A 13,123-nucleotide genomic window follows, 5' to 3' on the forward strand; every position below is an offset into this window, starting at 1 on the left:
CTAAGCACACCGAAAGAACAGAACGACAACAGGCTTTACGATCATTTAAGCACATTGTCCCATGAGAACTCTGAAGATCTATTGAATACTAGCTGTTAACCATGCAAATTTAAAATTTCAGTAAAAATCAACAATAAATCAGCTACGCAGACCAGTGTACATCTGAGAACTTGCATGCTATTGGAAACATGAAAATTACCATCTAAAAAAAAAAGACAAGAAAAGAACTTACCACCATCTCGTCACAGTACATGATTTCACCAATCAACTGAGCGTTGACTTGTTTGACTCTACCTTCAATGTTGAACTGACACAGAAATCTCATTCTTGCGATATGTTGCTGAATAGGAATAAATTAAAAGACAAGTATAAAATAAGACATGCATTTTTTCTGATGCTTGATAGTTTGTCATAAAAATTGGAACTAGCCAATTAGATTTTTTGAAAAAACAAAATTCACATACTTGAATATTATCAACTTTTACAGTGATGCGTTTCACGACACTCGATGCTACCAAAATTTCAGTGGAGCCCTCAGCTGTTTTATTGATACGAGGACAGAAGCCAGGACCAGAACGAATACTGGGGCCAATACTCTGTAGAGAAAGTTAGAATATTTAGATCAGTACCATCGAATATTGAACACTGAAACAGAACTTCAAATATGGCTGCTGATTGAATAGATTCAAATTCCTGACAGTATATGTACAAAATATAAAACTCAGAGGGTGAAATAAAATGTTAATGTGCTTACCGATACACCTGTAACGAGAACATCATTTCTGCAATTTTCACCAGTGTCATGCGTGCATCTATGACCAGTAACACACCAATCACATGGAAAGTCACTGGATACACACTGGGTACACCTGGAAATAATATAAAAAAAATTGAGTTAGAGAGAAAAATCAATATAAACAAAAATAGAGAAAGCAATTAAAAAGGTGATTCAACATCTAATAACACTCGGAAAAAGTTAAATGACAGAGAAATGATAAAACTCTGATTATATGTTTATAGTCTCTCAATTACAAGCTGGAAAAATTGTACTTTTAGAAAAGCCCGATTCTTTCTGCTACACATGGAAGAATTAGGGTGAAGGGGGAACGTTAAATATTTTGAAAAACATATTTCGGAATCCATCGAGTTCGATATAATTTTTTGGTGTTTATATGCGATTATTATTTGCATTCTGAAACTATTTCATGAATTTTCCATGATCAATAAAACTCTTGATGTGTACCCAAGGACTAGCTTTAATATTTTGCAGCCCTGTACTAAAACATTTCCTGCCCCTTAAAATGGTTTTCCCAATATTTCAGCTTCTTTGAGTGTGCCAGAGAGGTGTATAGTGGTAAGATGCTCATCTCACTTCCACCATGAAGATTACCGTCAAGGCCCACAGGTTCGAATCTGAGGACGAACATCAGAAACAAGTTCTACACCTGAGTCTGGAGCAACCACCGACAGATGGCACCTTCATTTCCTATCCAGCTTCACTAGTTGGAAATTAATGCATGACACTATATGACCAGAGTTGGTGTGCAGTAAAGTAGTGTCCTCGAAAACACCTTTGCCTGCTAGGTTTATAATAGCGCACGAGTACCACTATCAAACTATGTACTACTATATTATGATAATACAAACATTTTTTGGCAATAAATTTGGGCAGTAGTACCCACCGTCCACCAAGAAAAATTATAACTGCAGACCAGGGCACTTAGAGGTTGCGAATCACTGTTCTACAATTAATTAGAAAATCTGTTCTGGGGCCCCCACAAAAAAGCATAGCCCACAGAGCCATGTATACGATATTTATATGCAATGCCATGACTCTCCATAAGGTTGAGGCTGAATGGGCTCCAGCATAGGGATAATTTTGTAACGTCTTGAGACAAAAACAAACATGAGAAAATTTTTAGTCACTTTGTTTTTTCGCCTCATAAATTCTTTCAGGGGGAGCATGAAAGGTTTGGTCTAAGGGACTAGCAAAGATCCTAGCCTAGGGGCTCTGCTGCCAGATGCCAGGGCCATTCAACATGCACCACAATGGAAGGGCTGTAAATACTTCCCCTGTATTGGATAGAATTTTAAGCTATCCCTTTATTAAGAAGTCAAAATTTAACATAATAAAAGTACTTTTATTCCATTTTTGTGGTACCTAAAATTTAACCGCCCAGTGCGGGTTTTACCTATCGTATCTGCCTAAATCTGACCCTGGGTGTTGACCTACAGTAATATGGTATTTAGATTGGTATCTAATCCCTTAATGCATACTGGAAATAATGCATGCCAGGATGTAAGGCTGTAGCTTGGGGGGGGGGGATTGTGAGTCTTGTCCCCCCGAAATGGGAGAAAATGATCAAAACAAGGGAAAAAGATAGCCAGATCTATTGTTCTATCACTTTGGCTCCCCCCGAAATGAAAGTGATCCCCCTCAGAATGAAATTTATGGCTACGGGCCTGCTAGGATGACTCATGAGTTCTTGATCAACTATTAGCATGACTAAAAAAAAATTGACCAACAAAAAGAAAACCAAAACATGTACATCAACTAGATTTTTGCAACGGAAGGTGAATCACATTAAAAAGGGTCAGATTTGATCAGAGATCACGGTGAGGGGGGGATGATAGATGGAAAAAATAATTCTGCATTAATTGGATAAAACTCATGCAATGAAAGGAGTGATATTTGACCAAAAAAAGTCAGACTTAGTAAGAGTTGATTTGAATGAAATAAGTTATTTGAGAAGATTGATGAGATTGACTTACGATGTGTAAGTACTGCAGTCATAAAAGGTAAAGTTGGTAGCTACAAAATCAGGTCCTGATTTCTGCCGAACTGATAACTTGGCAGTGAAGTGATCTGTAAAAAAAACGAAAAAAAAAATTATTTCATAACAACTAAGCCACACATGTTCAACCCATGGCACAATGTGACCATCGGAGTCATCTCATGTGGCCAGAGACCTCAAAAATAAATTTATAAAAATGAATTAAAGTGGCACATTCCTCGATCACAATGAAATGTGCAGCGTGATCCGCTGCACATTTCCAGGTCACTTAAGCAGTCCGTGGCACATTTACAGATCACGTAAGAGACCCGCGGAGCAATTCTACATAACTTAACAGGCCTGGGGTACTTTAGTTCGCATGGCGGCGATATCTGAGAGCTGTTTTGTAAATAATTACTATTTGTAATTTTTTTTCTTTTCTCTCTCACTTTTTTGAATGTTTTATTGCCGTGCGTGTAACACATTTGTGATTTATACGTGCATAATAAAGCACCCGACATTGTCCAGTTCCTGATCCGGGCCAATGGCTGAAAAATCGTTGATGGAACCTGGGCGGTGAACGGTAAGAAATGGCCTGTGGGTGCTATTACAGCTCGCTGAAGTGACCCGTGGTACATTTTCACGTGGAAAATTTACAGACCATCCAAGTCAGGGCCGCAACTAGGAAGAACAGGCAGGTCTGGTATCCTGGGCGCCGGACCAGAAGTGGAGCCGAATTCACTGCTTCTTCTACATGAAAGGGGAGCCCGAAATTCCGGCTTGCCCCGGGTGACAAAGTATCCAGTTGCGGCCCTGACCAACACCCCTCCCCACCCTATAGATAAGAACACCCCCATAGATCTTATCTATAGTGAGTGTTGCCCTGATTCAAGTGACTCGCGGTGCAGTTCCACATTACTTCAGTGGTCCGCTGCACATTTCCAGATCATTTAAGTGAAAGCACATTTAGAGATCACGTAAGTGTCTCGCTGCGCATCTAAAGATCGCTTAACCCATTCAACTCCGATTTAAATACCCTATGTGTAAACGCTGCACTCAGATTTTATCCAATCAGCTCGTATGAATCGCCGTGGCACGGCGCGTGACGTTCACGTCAACTGAATTAAAGACCCAGTTAACGCGAAAGGACGTGAACGTCTCGCCATACGAGTTGAATTGGTTAAGCTGCCCGCGGCACATTTACAAATGAAGTGGTCGCACTCTACAAAAGGGGTGACCACCCTTGATCTAAGCTTGTGAAGAGGAAAAAAATATGTAAGTGCATATGTGGGCACCATATGTGGTTGCCGGAGGTGATAATGACATTTAAATTGAAGTAGCTATTTATCCATAGTTAAATTTTATTTGACTCCACTAAGACTGTTCAATTCTAGATACGGTTAAATATACGGTTTATTAATTAGAAGAAACACACGGCACGTTAACACATATATACGAAATAAGAATACACGGACACACAGTTAAAAGACATCTCTACTCTGCAAGAAACCAAAGCCTTCTCTCTCAAACAGCGGAAGAGAGGCCAAGAAAAGGCGCGCACACATAACGAGGTGTTGGCAGATTTATGCTATTCGAAACCAACACCTACACACTCTTGCCGACAGCATCGCCACAGTACTCCCCCACGAGTCCGAAGGACGTTAAGCTTGATAAGGTGTTACAAAACGGACTTTCCGTCCGAACCTCGTGACGAAGCCCTGTGGCGAGGCTGGGGCATTACATATAGATGATTTGCAAACATTAGATTCTTTGCATTCGAGAGAATTAAACAAAAATGCAGGTTTTAAACGATCAATAGAAATACACTTAGATTCATTATTGATACGCAAAGTAAAAAATTTATCAGTCCTATTCAAAACTTCATAAGGTCCTTGGTAAGGCTGCTGTAGCGAACGCCTTACAGTGTCAACCCTCACAAAAACGTGTGTGGATCTGGCCAAGTCCTTGTGCACAAAAATGTTTTTTGAGGAATGATTGGACAAAGGCGAAGGACGAAGCTTTGACATAGTCATACGCAAGTTCGTGACATAATCAGATTTTGAGGTGTGCTTACCGGAATCTTTGAAGAAGTCTCCTGGTAACCTCAGAGATGTTCCGTAGACCATGTCCGCCGGCGTAGCACCAAAATCAGGTTTGAAACTTGAGCGTATCCCGAGTAGAATGGTAGGAAGAACGTCAACCCATCTTTCAGTGGCGTGACACATGATGGCAGCTTTCAAGTCCCTGTGGAATCTCTCGATGGCTCCATTGCTTTGTGGGTGGTAAGCGGTAGTACGCACCCTGTCCACACCCAGCAACTTCGCAAGAGATCGGAAGAGTTCAGATTCAAACTGAGAACCCCTGTCCGTAGTAATGCGTTCTGGAACGCCAAAACGGGAGATCCAATTCGACAGGAAAGCGAATGCCACAGTTTCAGCAGTCTGATCGGGTACAGGAATAGCTTCCGGCCATCTGGTGAATCGGTCACTGCAAGTCACAACGTAGCGATTTCCTTTACTTGGTGGAAGTGGACCCACGATGTCAATATGGACATGCGAGAACCTTGCGGAAGGTAATCCGAATGCACCAATAGGAGAATGTGTGTGACGACCAACTTTGGATCGCTGGCAATGGATGCAAGTTTTGCACCACTCTTTGCAGTCCCTTTCTAAAAATTTCCAGATGAATCGTCTGCGAACCATTTCAGTAGTAGCTTTGGCACCAGGGTGGGAGAGGTTGTGCACTGCATCAAAAATAGCGCGGCGAAACGTTGACGGTACGTAAGGTCTAATTGAACCAGTGGAAACATCACACTGTAGAGTGACTTCAGGAGAACCGAAAGTCATTGGTTTTAACTCGAGACCTGAGTCCATTTCACGAAGTAATCGCAATTCTTCCTCATCCTGAGCGCGAGCCATCTCGGCGAAATCGATACTAGGAGGTATTTCAATTTCCGATATTCTTGAAAATGCATCGGCTACTGCATTTCGATCGCCTGAAATGTGCTTGATACGGGTTGAAAATTGACTAATGAATTCTAGATGACGAATCTGCCTAGGTGAACATTTTTCACTTTTTTGGGAAAATGCATAGACCAATGGTTTGTGGTCTGTGAGAATTTCGAAGTCAGATCCCTCCAGCATATGTCGAAAATATTTAATTGCTGAATATATCGCTAACAATTCTCGATCGTACGCACTGTATCTGCGTTCAGCTGAAGTTAGCTTACGCGAGAAGAATCCTAATGGCTGAGTTTGATCATTAACTGCTTGATTCAAAACTCCGCCAATCGCGAAATCAGACGCGTCGACAGCTAGAAGGAGATGCGCACTTGAAATAGGATGAGCCAATAGAGCAGCATTGGAAATCATTTCCTTGCATGACTCGAATGCAGATTTTGCTTCCTCAGACCAGACGATTTTTGTTTTATCCCGTTTTTGTTTGCCTTTAACTAGATCATGCAAACATGCTTGCGTAGAGGCAGCGTTTTTCATGAAACGATGATAAAAATTTATTAGTGCCAGAAAACGTCGCAGCTCATCGATTGTGTTGGGCAATGGATAGTCCAAAAGTGCGGTAACACGATCCGGCAACGGGGAAATGCCCTTTTCTGACACAAGATGACCTAAAAACTGAATTTCTTTGAGTCCAAATTGGCATTTGTCAGGATTGAGAACTAAACCGTATTCGCTTAGTCTCTTGAACAACACATCGAGATCTTGTTCATGCGACTTCTCATCAGCTGACGCAACAAGAATGTCGTCTAAGTAAACATAGCAGAAGTCGAGATCCGAGAGGATGCTGTCAACGAATCGTTGAAATGTTTGTGCGGCGTTCCTGAGCCCAAAGGTCATGAAAACATACTCAAAGAGACCGTGCGGTGTAATCACAGCCGTCTTGGGAATATCACTTTCTTTCACAGGAATCTGGTGGTATGCCTTTACAAGATCGAGTTTAGAAAATATTCTTTTTCCAGCCAGACCGAAAGAAAAGTCTTGAATATTGGGAATAGGATAACGATCAGGAGTAGTTACGGCATTCAACCGACGAAAATCACCACATATGCGCCAACCACCTGTCTTTTTTGGGACTAGGTGGATAGGACTAGCCCAAGGGCTTTTGCTAGGACGAATGATGCCTTGCTTCAAAAGCAAGTTAAATTCTTTCTTGACGGCAAAAAGTTTTTCAGGAGAAAGACGTCTAGCCTTTGCGAAGACGGGAGGCCCTGATGTTTCGATGAAGTGGATAATGGCATGTGGTTTGGGTTGAGAATTTAAGACCGAACCAGTGAGATTTGGGAACTTGGTCAAAATTTTATGGTATGTAGTGGCACCAGAAACTGTAGTTAGACCGAGAGAAGGACCAGTGGTAACGACACCAAGAGAGTATAGAGTTGTCAAATTATCAACCAACCGGCGATTCTTGACATCAACAAGTAAACCGAATCTCTCCAAGAAATCGGCACCCAAAATAGGACTTGTGACGTCGGCCACTAAGAAATTGAATGAGAATATTCTCCTCAGTCCGAGATCAAGTTCAAAATGCTTAGTTCCATATGTGTGAATTTTAGTGCCATTAGCCGCATATAACGAAAGGTCGTCAGGCTTGGAAACTTTGGCAAGTTAACATAACGAGGCGCGCACACATAACGAGGTGTTGGCAGATTTATGCTATTCGAAACCAACACCTACACACTCTTGCCGACAGCATCGCCACACATACACGCAGAACATCCTAAATATCACCAAAATCGGAGCGATTTCTGGAAGTCGTCGTCCATATTGGAACGCTACTAATAATTATTTGAATTTATATATTTTTATGTAAATTGCTTACATATTTCTATACCGCCACTGAACTTCATGTTATTTTTCTTTTTTTTTACCAGCCAACCCAACAAGGTTATATCTTGCCATTGAGGCAATTTACAACTACCCACAAATTACCGGGTACTATTAGAACCTGACGATCTGATCATGGAATGTGGAAGCACTAGAACAAAACTTACGTTCACCAGGTGGAATTGCCGGCAACGAGTCAGTATGCGGCGTGGGACAGTTCACCCCATCAGCTGATCTAGTGGCGTTGGTGACCAGTGTCTTGCCAAAAGCCGTGAAGGCACAAAAAAACTGACCATCCAAAAGTGGTAGATTGTCTATCAGTAGGCTCAACTGTTAAAAAAGAAAAGAAATTATGATAAAAATAAGTTAATTTTTATAGCAATAAAATTTTTTTAGAGAAAAATTCATAATCATCAGGTTATCGACTTGGACCGAACACCAGAGCCGCCCTTATCAGATGCGGGGGGCCTGGTGCGAAAATAATTTCGGGGCTTCTTAGCCCCGATTTTGTATCTTTAGTTGAGGAAGGAAATCGGAATCCAAAAATTCATGCATAACCACAGAACATACACGAATGTTGAAAAATATATATTCATCAATGAAAGAATTAATCAAAGAAAAAAAAATCCCCATTATTGATGAAAATTAAGAATTAACAAGAGGAAAAAAAAATCTATAATTGAGAAAGAGAATAAAATTCAAAATTAATGAGAGAAAAAATCCCAGAACTGATCAAGATTCAGAATTAACGAGAGAAAAATGCCAGAATTGACCAGAATTCAAAATTAATGAGAAAAAAATCCTATAATCCACGGAAGTTCAGAATTAATGAGTAAAAAAATTCCGTAATTGAGAAAGAGATCACAAAATTCAGAATTAATAAGAAAAAAAAATCTTATTATTAACGAAAATTCAGAATTAATGAGAGAAAAAAAAAAAAAAATCACAGAATTCATCAAGATTCAGAATTAACGAAAGAAAAAAATCCCAGAATTGATGAAATCTCAAAATTAATGAGAGGAAAAAATCCCACAATTGAAAATATACTTGGAAAACATATGTTTCTTCAATGCGGGGGGATCCCCACAAAAACCGCGGGAACCTCGATCGCTCGTGTCGCACACTAATGAGGGCGGCTCTTCCTAACACTGATAACAATCAAAATGATCACATAATCCAAAATTTTTCCTATACAGTCGAATCCCGTTTTAACGAATACCGTTATAGCGAAAATCTCGTTTTAACGAACATTTTTCTGATCATCCAAATAAAATTTACATAGGAACAACGCTAGGTAACCTGAAATTCCTTTATAACGAAATTTCGTTTTAACGAAGTGATTCCTCCGATGTCTTGGCGTTCGTTATAACGGGATTCGACTGTATATATATATATCAAACTATTCTAACTTGAAAGTTTCAAGATAGAAGTAATATTGCAAGGGCTGCATGGTTCACATATTGAAAAAGAGGAAAAAGCCAGTGAACCGAAAACTCGACCACCAGTGATGATTGATGATATTGAAGGTAGGAAAGACTTGGTCACACAGCGAATTGATGTAATCTACCAACTCTTCAAAGATTCCAGGAAAAAATATAATACCACAAAAAAAGACCTATATATTAAAAAAATATCTTTTGATGGATTGACTAAATAACAATAATAAAAAAAAATGACGATCCTCAGATACAAAAGGTAATTGATGAATGACGACAATAGATCATGATGAAAATCTCTGGAATGCAGTTTATCAATCATATCTCAATACGAAAGAGTTGCATATACATTTTTTTCCTATTCCTGTTTAGGTATGATGCAAGCATATTCGACAAAAAAAGAAATCAACCCAGAATAAGAAAGACCTATGATTGAAAATCGTATCCGTTTCGATATTTCGGAGCATTTCTCAATGGTTTACGGAAATTTCGCCTCCGACATTTCGACCACGGTACACTTCACCTGCCCTGACCGTACGAGTACGTGAGTGACTGTAAGAGTGACCAAGTGACTGGCTGAGTGACCATAAGACTGACCAAGCGGGTGGGCGAGTGACTGCGAGTGATAAAGTTAATGACCGTACAAGTGACTAGGTCAGTGCACGTATTAGTGCTCGAGTGAGTGAATGACCCTATGGGTGACCAATTGAAGCGGTGAGAGACCGTATGGGTGACCAATTGAAGCGGTGAGAGACCGTATGGGTGACCAATTGAAGCGGTGAGAGACCGTATGGGTGACCAATTGAAGCGGTGAGAGACCGTATGAGTAACACGTGAGTGGGTGGTGACCATATGGGTGTGGGTGACAATATGTAACCATATGAGAGACCAAGTGAGTGTGGTCACTAACTTGATCATTCACATGGTCACTTCTTTGGTCACTCGTATGGTCCATAACTTTATCAATAATATGGTCATTCACTCATAGTCACTCACTTGATAAATCATATGAACATTCACTCATACAATCAATCATGAGAACATTCACTCATACAATCGATCATGTGAACATTCACTCATACAATCACTCACTCATACACTCAGTCATTCGCACACACTTGGTCACTCATACAATCAGTAACACTTGGTCACTCATACAATCAGTAACAATTGGTCACTCATACAGCCAGTAACACTTGGTCACTCATAGTCAGTAACACTTGGTCACTCATTCAGTTATTCCTGCACTCATACAGTCACCTACATGATCATATGGTCATTTGCCCAATCACTTAGTCTTGGTTAGTCTTACAGCAAGGGCGTACCTAGGATCTGTACTAGGCAGAGGGGGGGGGGGGCAACTCACCGATACTAAATTGATACGTCTGCGCTGTGTCTCAATTACTACACTTCAATTTATCTTCAGGGGGGCAGCGGCTGCCTCCTCTGCCCCTCGCTGGATACGCCCATGTCTTACGGTCATTCATATTGTCTCTCACCCACTCACTTTGTCACTCATAAGTCACTCGGTTGATCACCCACCATCACACATTCAAGACAGGCGAAATGTACCGGGGCGAAATGTCGAAAGCGAAATTTCCGGATCCCTTTATCAATACATAATTAGGACGTGAAACAGCCTTTCATATAACAAAACCACGAGCTTTATTTCCAATAAGAGGTCGCTATATAATTCTGCGCATCGGAGTTTTGATGCATAACCAGTTGGATAATCCTAGGAGCAGATTTTCTGCGCCGCTCGCAACGTGAATCACCCAACGCGACACGCCGTCCACTCACCAATAGGAAAAGCAGTACGACTGTTTTCCTACAGAGCACAACACGCCTCACGCCAGCGTTTAACGTCGGGCGTGACAGGCTGAATGCTTCTAGAAGAGTCACATGCATCGTGCGTTTCACCTAAATCTTCTATTCACACACTTTCGTTGCGTTTTCTTTCCTCTGTTCTGTCTCGCTTTTTTTTTCTTCGTACAAAATGACAAAAACACGTGGATATGCACCCGACAGAACAGATGATGCGCCACGCTAGAGAAAACACAAACGCGTAGCGTGATAAAGTCACACGTTTCTGCCGGCGCGAAATGATCTTATTCGGTTCACGCGGCATAGGAAAAACCACCTCGTAGGAAAACCCGGCTTATATAACTAATTACGGTCGAATCTGAAAGAGAGATGAAATCAAACTCGAGCCTTGCGGAATCCCTAAAAATCAAAACTAGCACCAATAGCGTTCAATTTCATCACTGGTATTATTCCTGACAATGCAAAACTTCTAATTCAGTTCATTAAACAACATATTATACGACGAAACTCTAGAAAATTCGATTCGAATACCAAAATAAGCAGTTACTAATTAGAATAATTAAAAAAAATATATATATACATCTTAAGAGGGAAAAACACGATTCAGCTACGACGAGAAATCTCGAATCGATGGCGAAAATTTTCTAGAAATTAATTGCAACGTAAGCGATGGAAATGTTACAAAAAGCGACCATTAAAAAAAAAAAAATTGTAACAGGGACAAAACGCTCGTTAAGAGCTCTTAATGAAGTCTGTCATAAGCCTGGCATTAAAACTAGTCGCTTCATTAAATTCATTACGACGAAAAGTGAACAATTTTTACCTTTTTCCGCTCTCTTTCTAATTTTTAAAAATGGCTACGTATATATATTTTCCGACCTCGATTAAAACATCGTTTTCCTCTCTCTCTCTCTCATATTAATGCCACACACACACATAAAATGAATACACCGAATGAATAGCTGAGTTGACATTTTGTGAATTTTGATGCGCCATGCAGAAAGAACCGGAGAAGGGGGAAAAAAAAAGATTTAATTGGAACCAAAGCGACCAACAAATTTTATTTCGTTGAACAAATTTTGTATATATAGTAATAAAAACCTCAATTTAGGAAGCGGTTCAGACTTTCTACCGTAAGAGGGAAAAATGAACATTTGATACGTCCACGAGCACAGATTGCGCTAACAGCATATGCGTCGGAACCTCGGGGCTGAGCCAGGGCCGTAGAGAAGGGGAGCAACTGTCCGAACAGTGAAATGTGGGGCAGCAGTTTTAGGTGGGGAACAAAGAACACCATTACAAAATTATCGAATTTTAAAGTTATGGGGGCGGAAAAATAATGTTTGCCGAGGACGGCGAAAGTCACGGCCCTGGGCTGAGCAGAGGTGCATTTATGGTTTTGCCGCCACCCTCTCTCATTCCAGTCCAATTTTTTTGACCACTCATTCCTCGAATACGCCTCCCTGTGCAAAAAACCGCTTAACCCTTTCCCCCTCCATTGTTACTACGCCTGTATCTAGAGTCCTTCTAAGTAATTCTTTTGGCCAATGAGATTTTTTATGAACCCCCCCCCCCCACCATATCCTGGAGCAGAACCCCCAGGTTGGGTTTTAGGTGAGCCCACCAAGAGCTAGATTTTAGACAAACACTTCTATAGTGAATTTATAGCATGGAAAAAAAAGATTGTAATTGTCCTGGGCCCTGTTAGTCTCACACTTGTGGGGGGGACCCCCATGCACCATGCATACTTGCTTACTGTTTTGGGCTCTCGCATGGCTCCAACAAGAGTGGGGGGGGGGTGTCAGGGCTACAGCCCTAAGGCCCGGGAAACAATTTTTTTCCATGCTATAAATTCAATATAGAAGGGCCCGTGAAAGTTGGTTTGTGGACCTGTCAAGTATCCCGGCCGGGGTAGTGCTCCAGGATGTGGGGGCAACGGACACCCACATGCTTTCAAACACTGTAAGGACTCTTTTAGTTCTTCACTAACCCGGTCCCCTCTCTTCAGGTCATATTCATTTTTATTTCATCTTTTATTTATTCACCTGCTCTCACGCTAGGTGACTCTTTTGATCACTCACTGACCTGATCCCTAGCTCTTCAGGCCACTCTCTTGATCATCACGTGTTTAGACACGCTCTAGGTGACTCTTTTGGTTACTCACGTACTTGCACACTCTGTTATTGGTCATTCACATACTTACCCACGCTTTAGATCACCCTTTTGATCACTCCCATGCTTCCAAACT

At 41.0% G+C, this 13,123-nt stretch overlaps 1 protein-coding gene across 3 annotated transcripts in view; it reads right to left on the reverse strand.

Moving 5' to 3' along the window:
• LOC149079608 (plexin-A2-like) overlaps nt 1-13,123 on the reverse strand; it is a 448,285-nt gene that overhangs the window by 24,513 nt on the left and 410,649 nt on the right. For all 3 annotated transcript variants that reach the window (XM_089240220.1, XM_089240221.1, XM_089240222.1), the window contains 5 exons: nt 7,783-7,945; nt 2,773-2,866; nt 755-869; nt 465-596; nt 233-340 (listed from right to left, as the gene is read on the reverse strand). In XM_089240220.1, the coding sequence (XP_089096346.1) occupies nt 233-340; nt 465-596; nt 755-869; nt 2,773-2,866; nt 7,783-7,945 (612 nt within the window). The remainder of the gene's footprint in view (nt 1-232; nt 341-464; nt 597-754; nt 870-2,772; nt 2,867-7,782; nt 7,946-13,123) is intronic.

Source organism: Pholcus phalangioides, unplaced genomic scaffold (assembly GCF_987345545.1).
Source record: "Pholcus phalangioides strain wild (caught in Gottingen) unplaced genomic scaffold, Ppha-v1.0 ptg000012l_1, whole genome shotgun sequence".
Taxonomy (NCBI): domain Eukaryota; kingdom Metazoa; phylum Arthropoda; class Arachnida; order Araneae; family Pholcidae; genus Pholcus; species Pholcus phalangioides.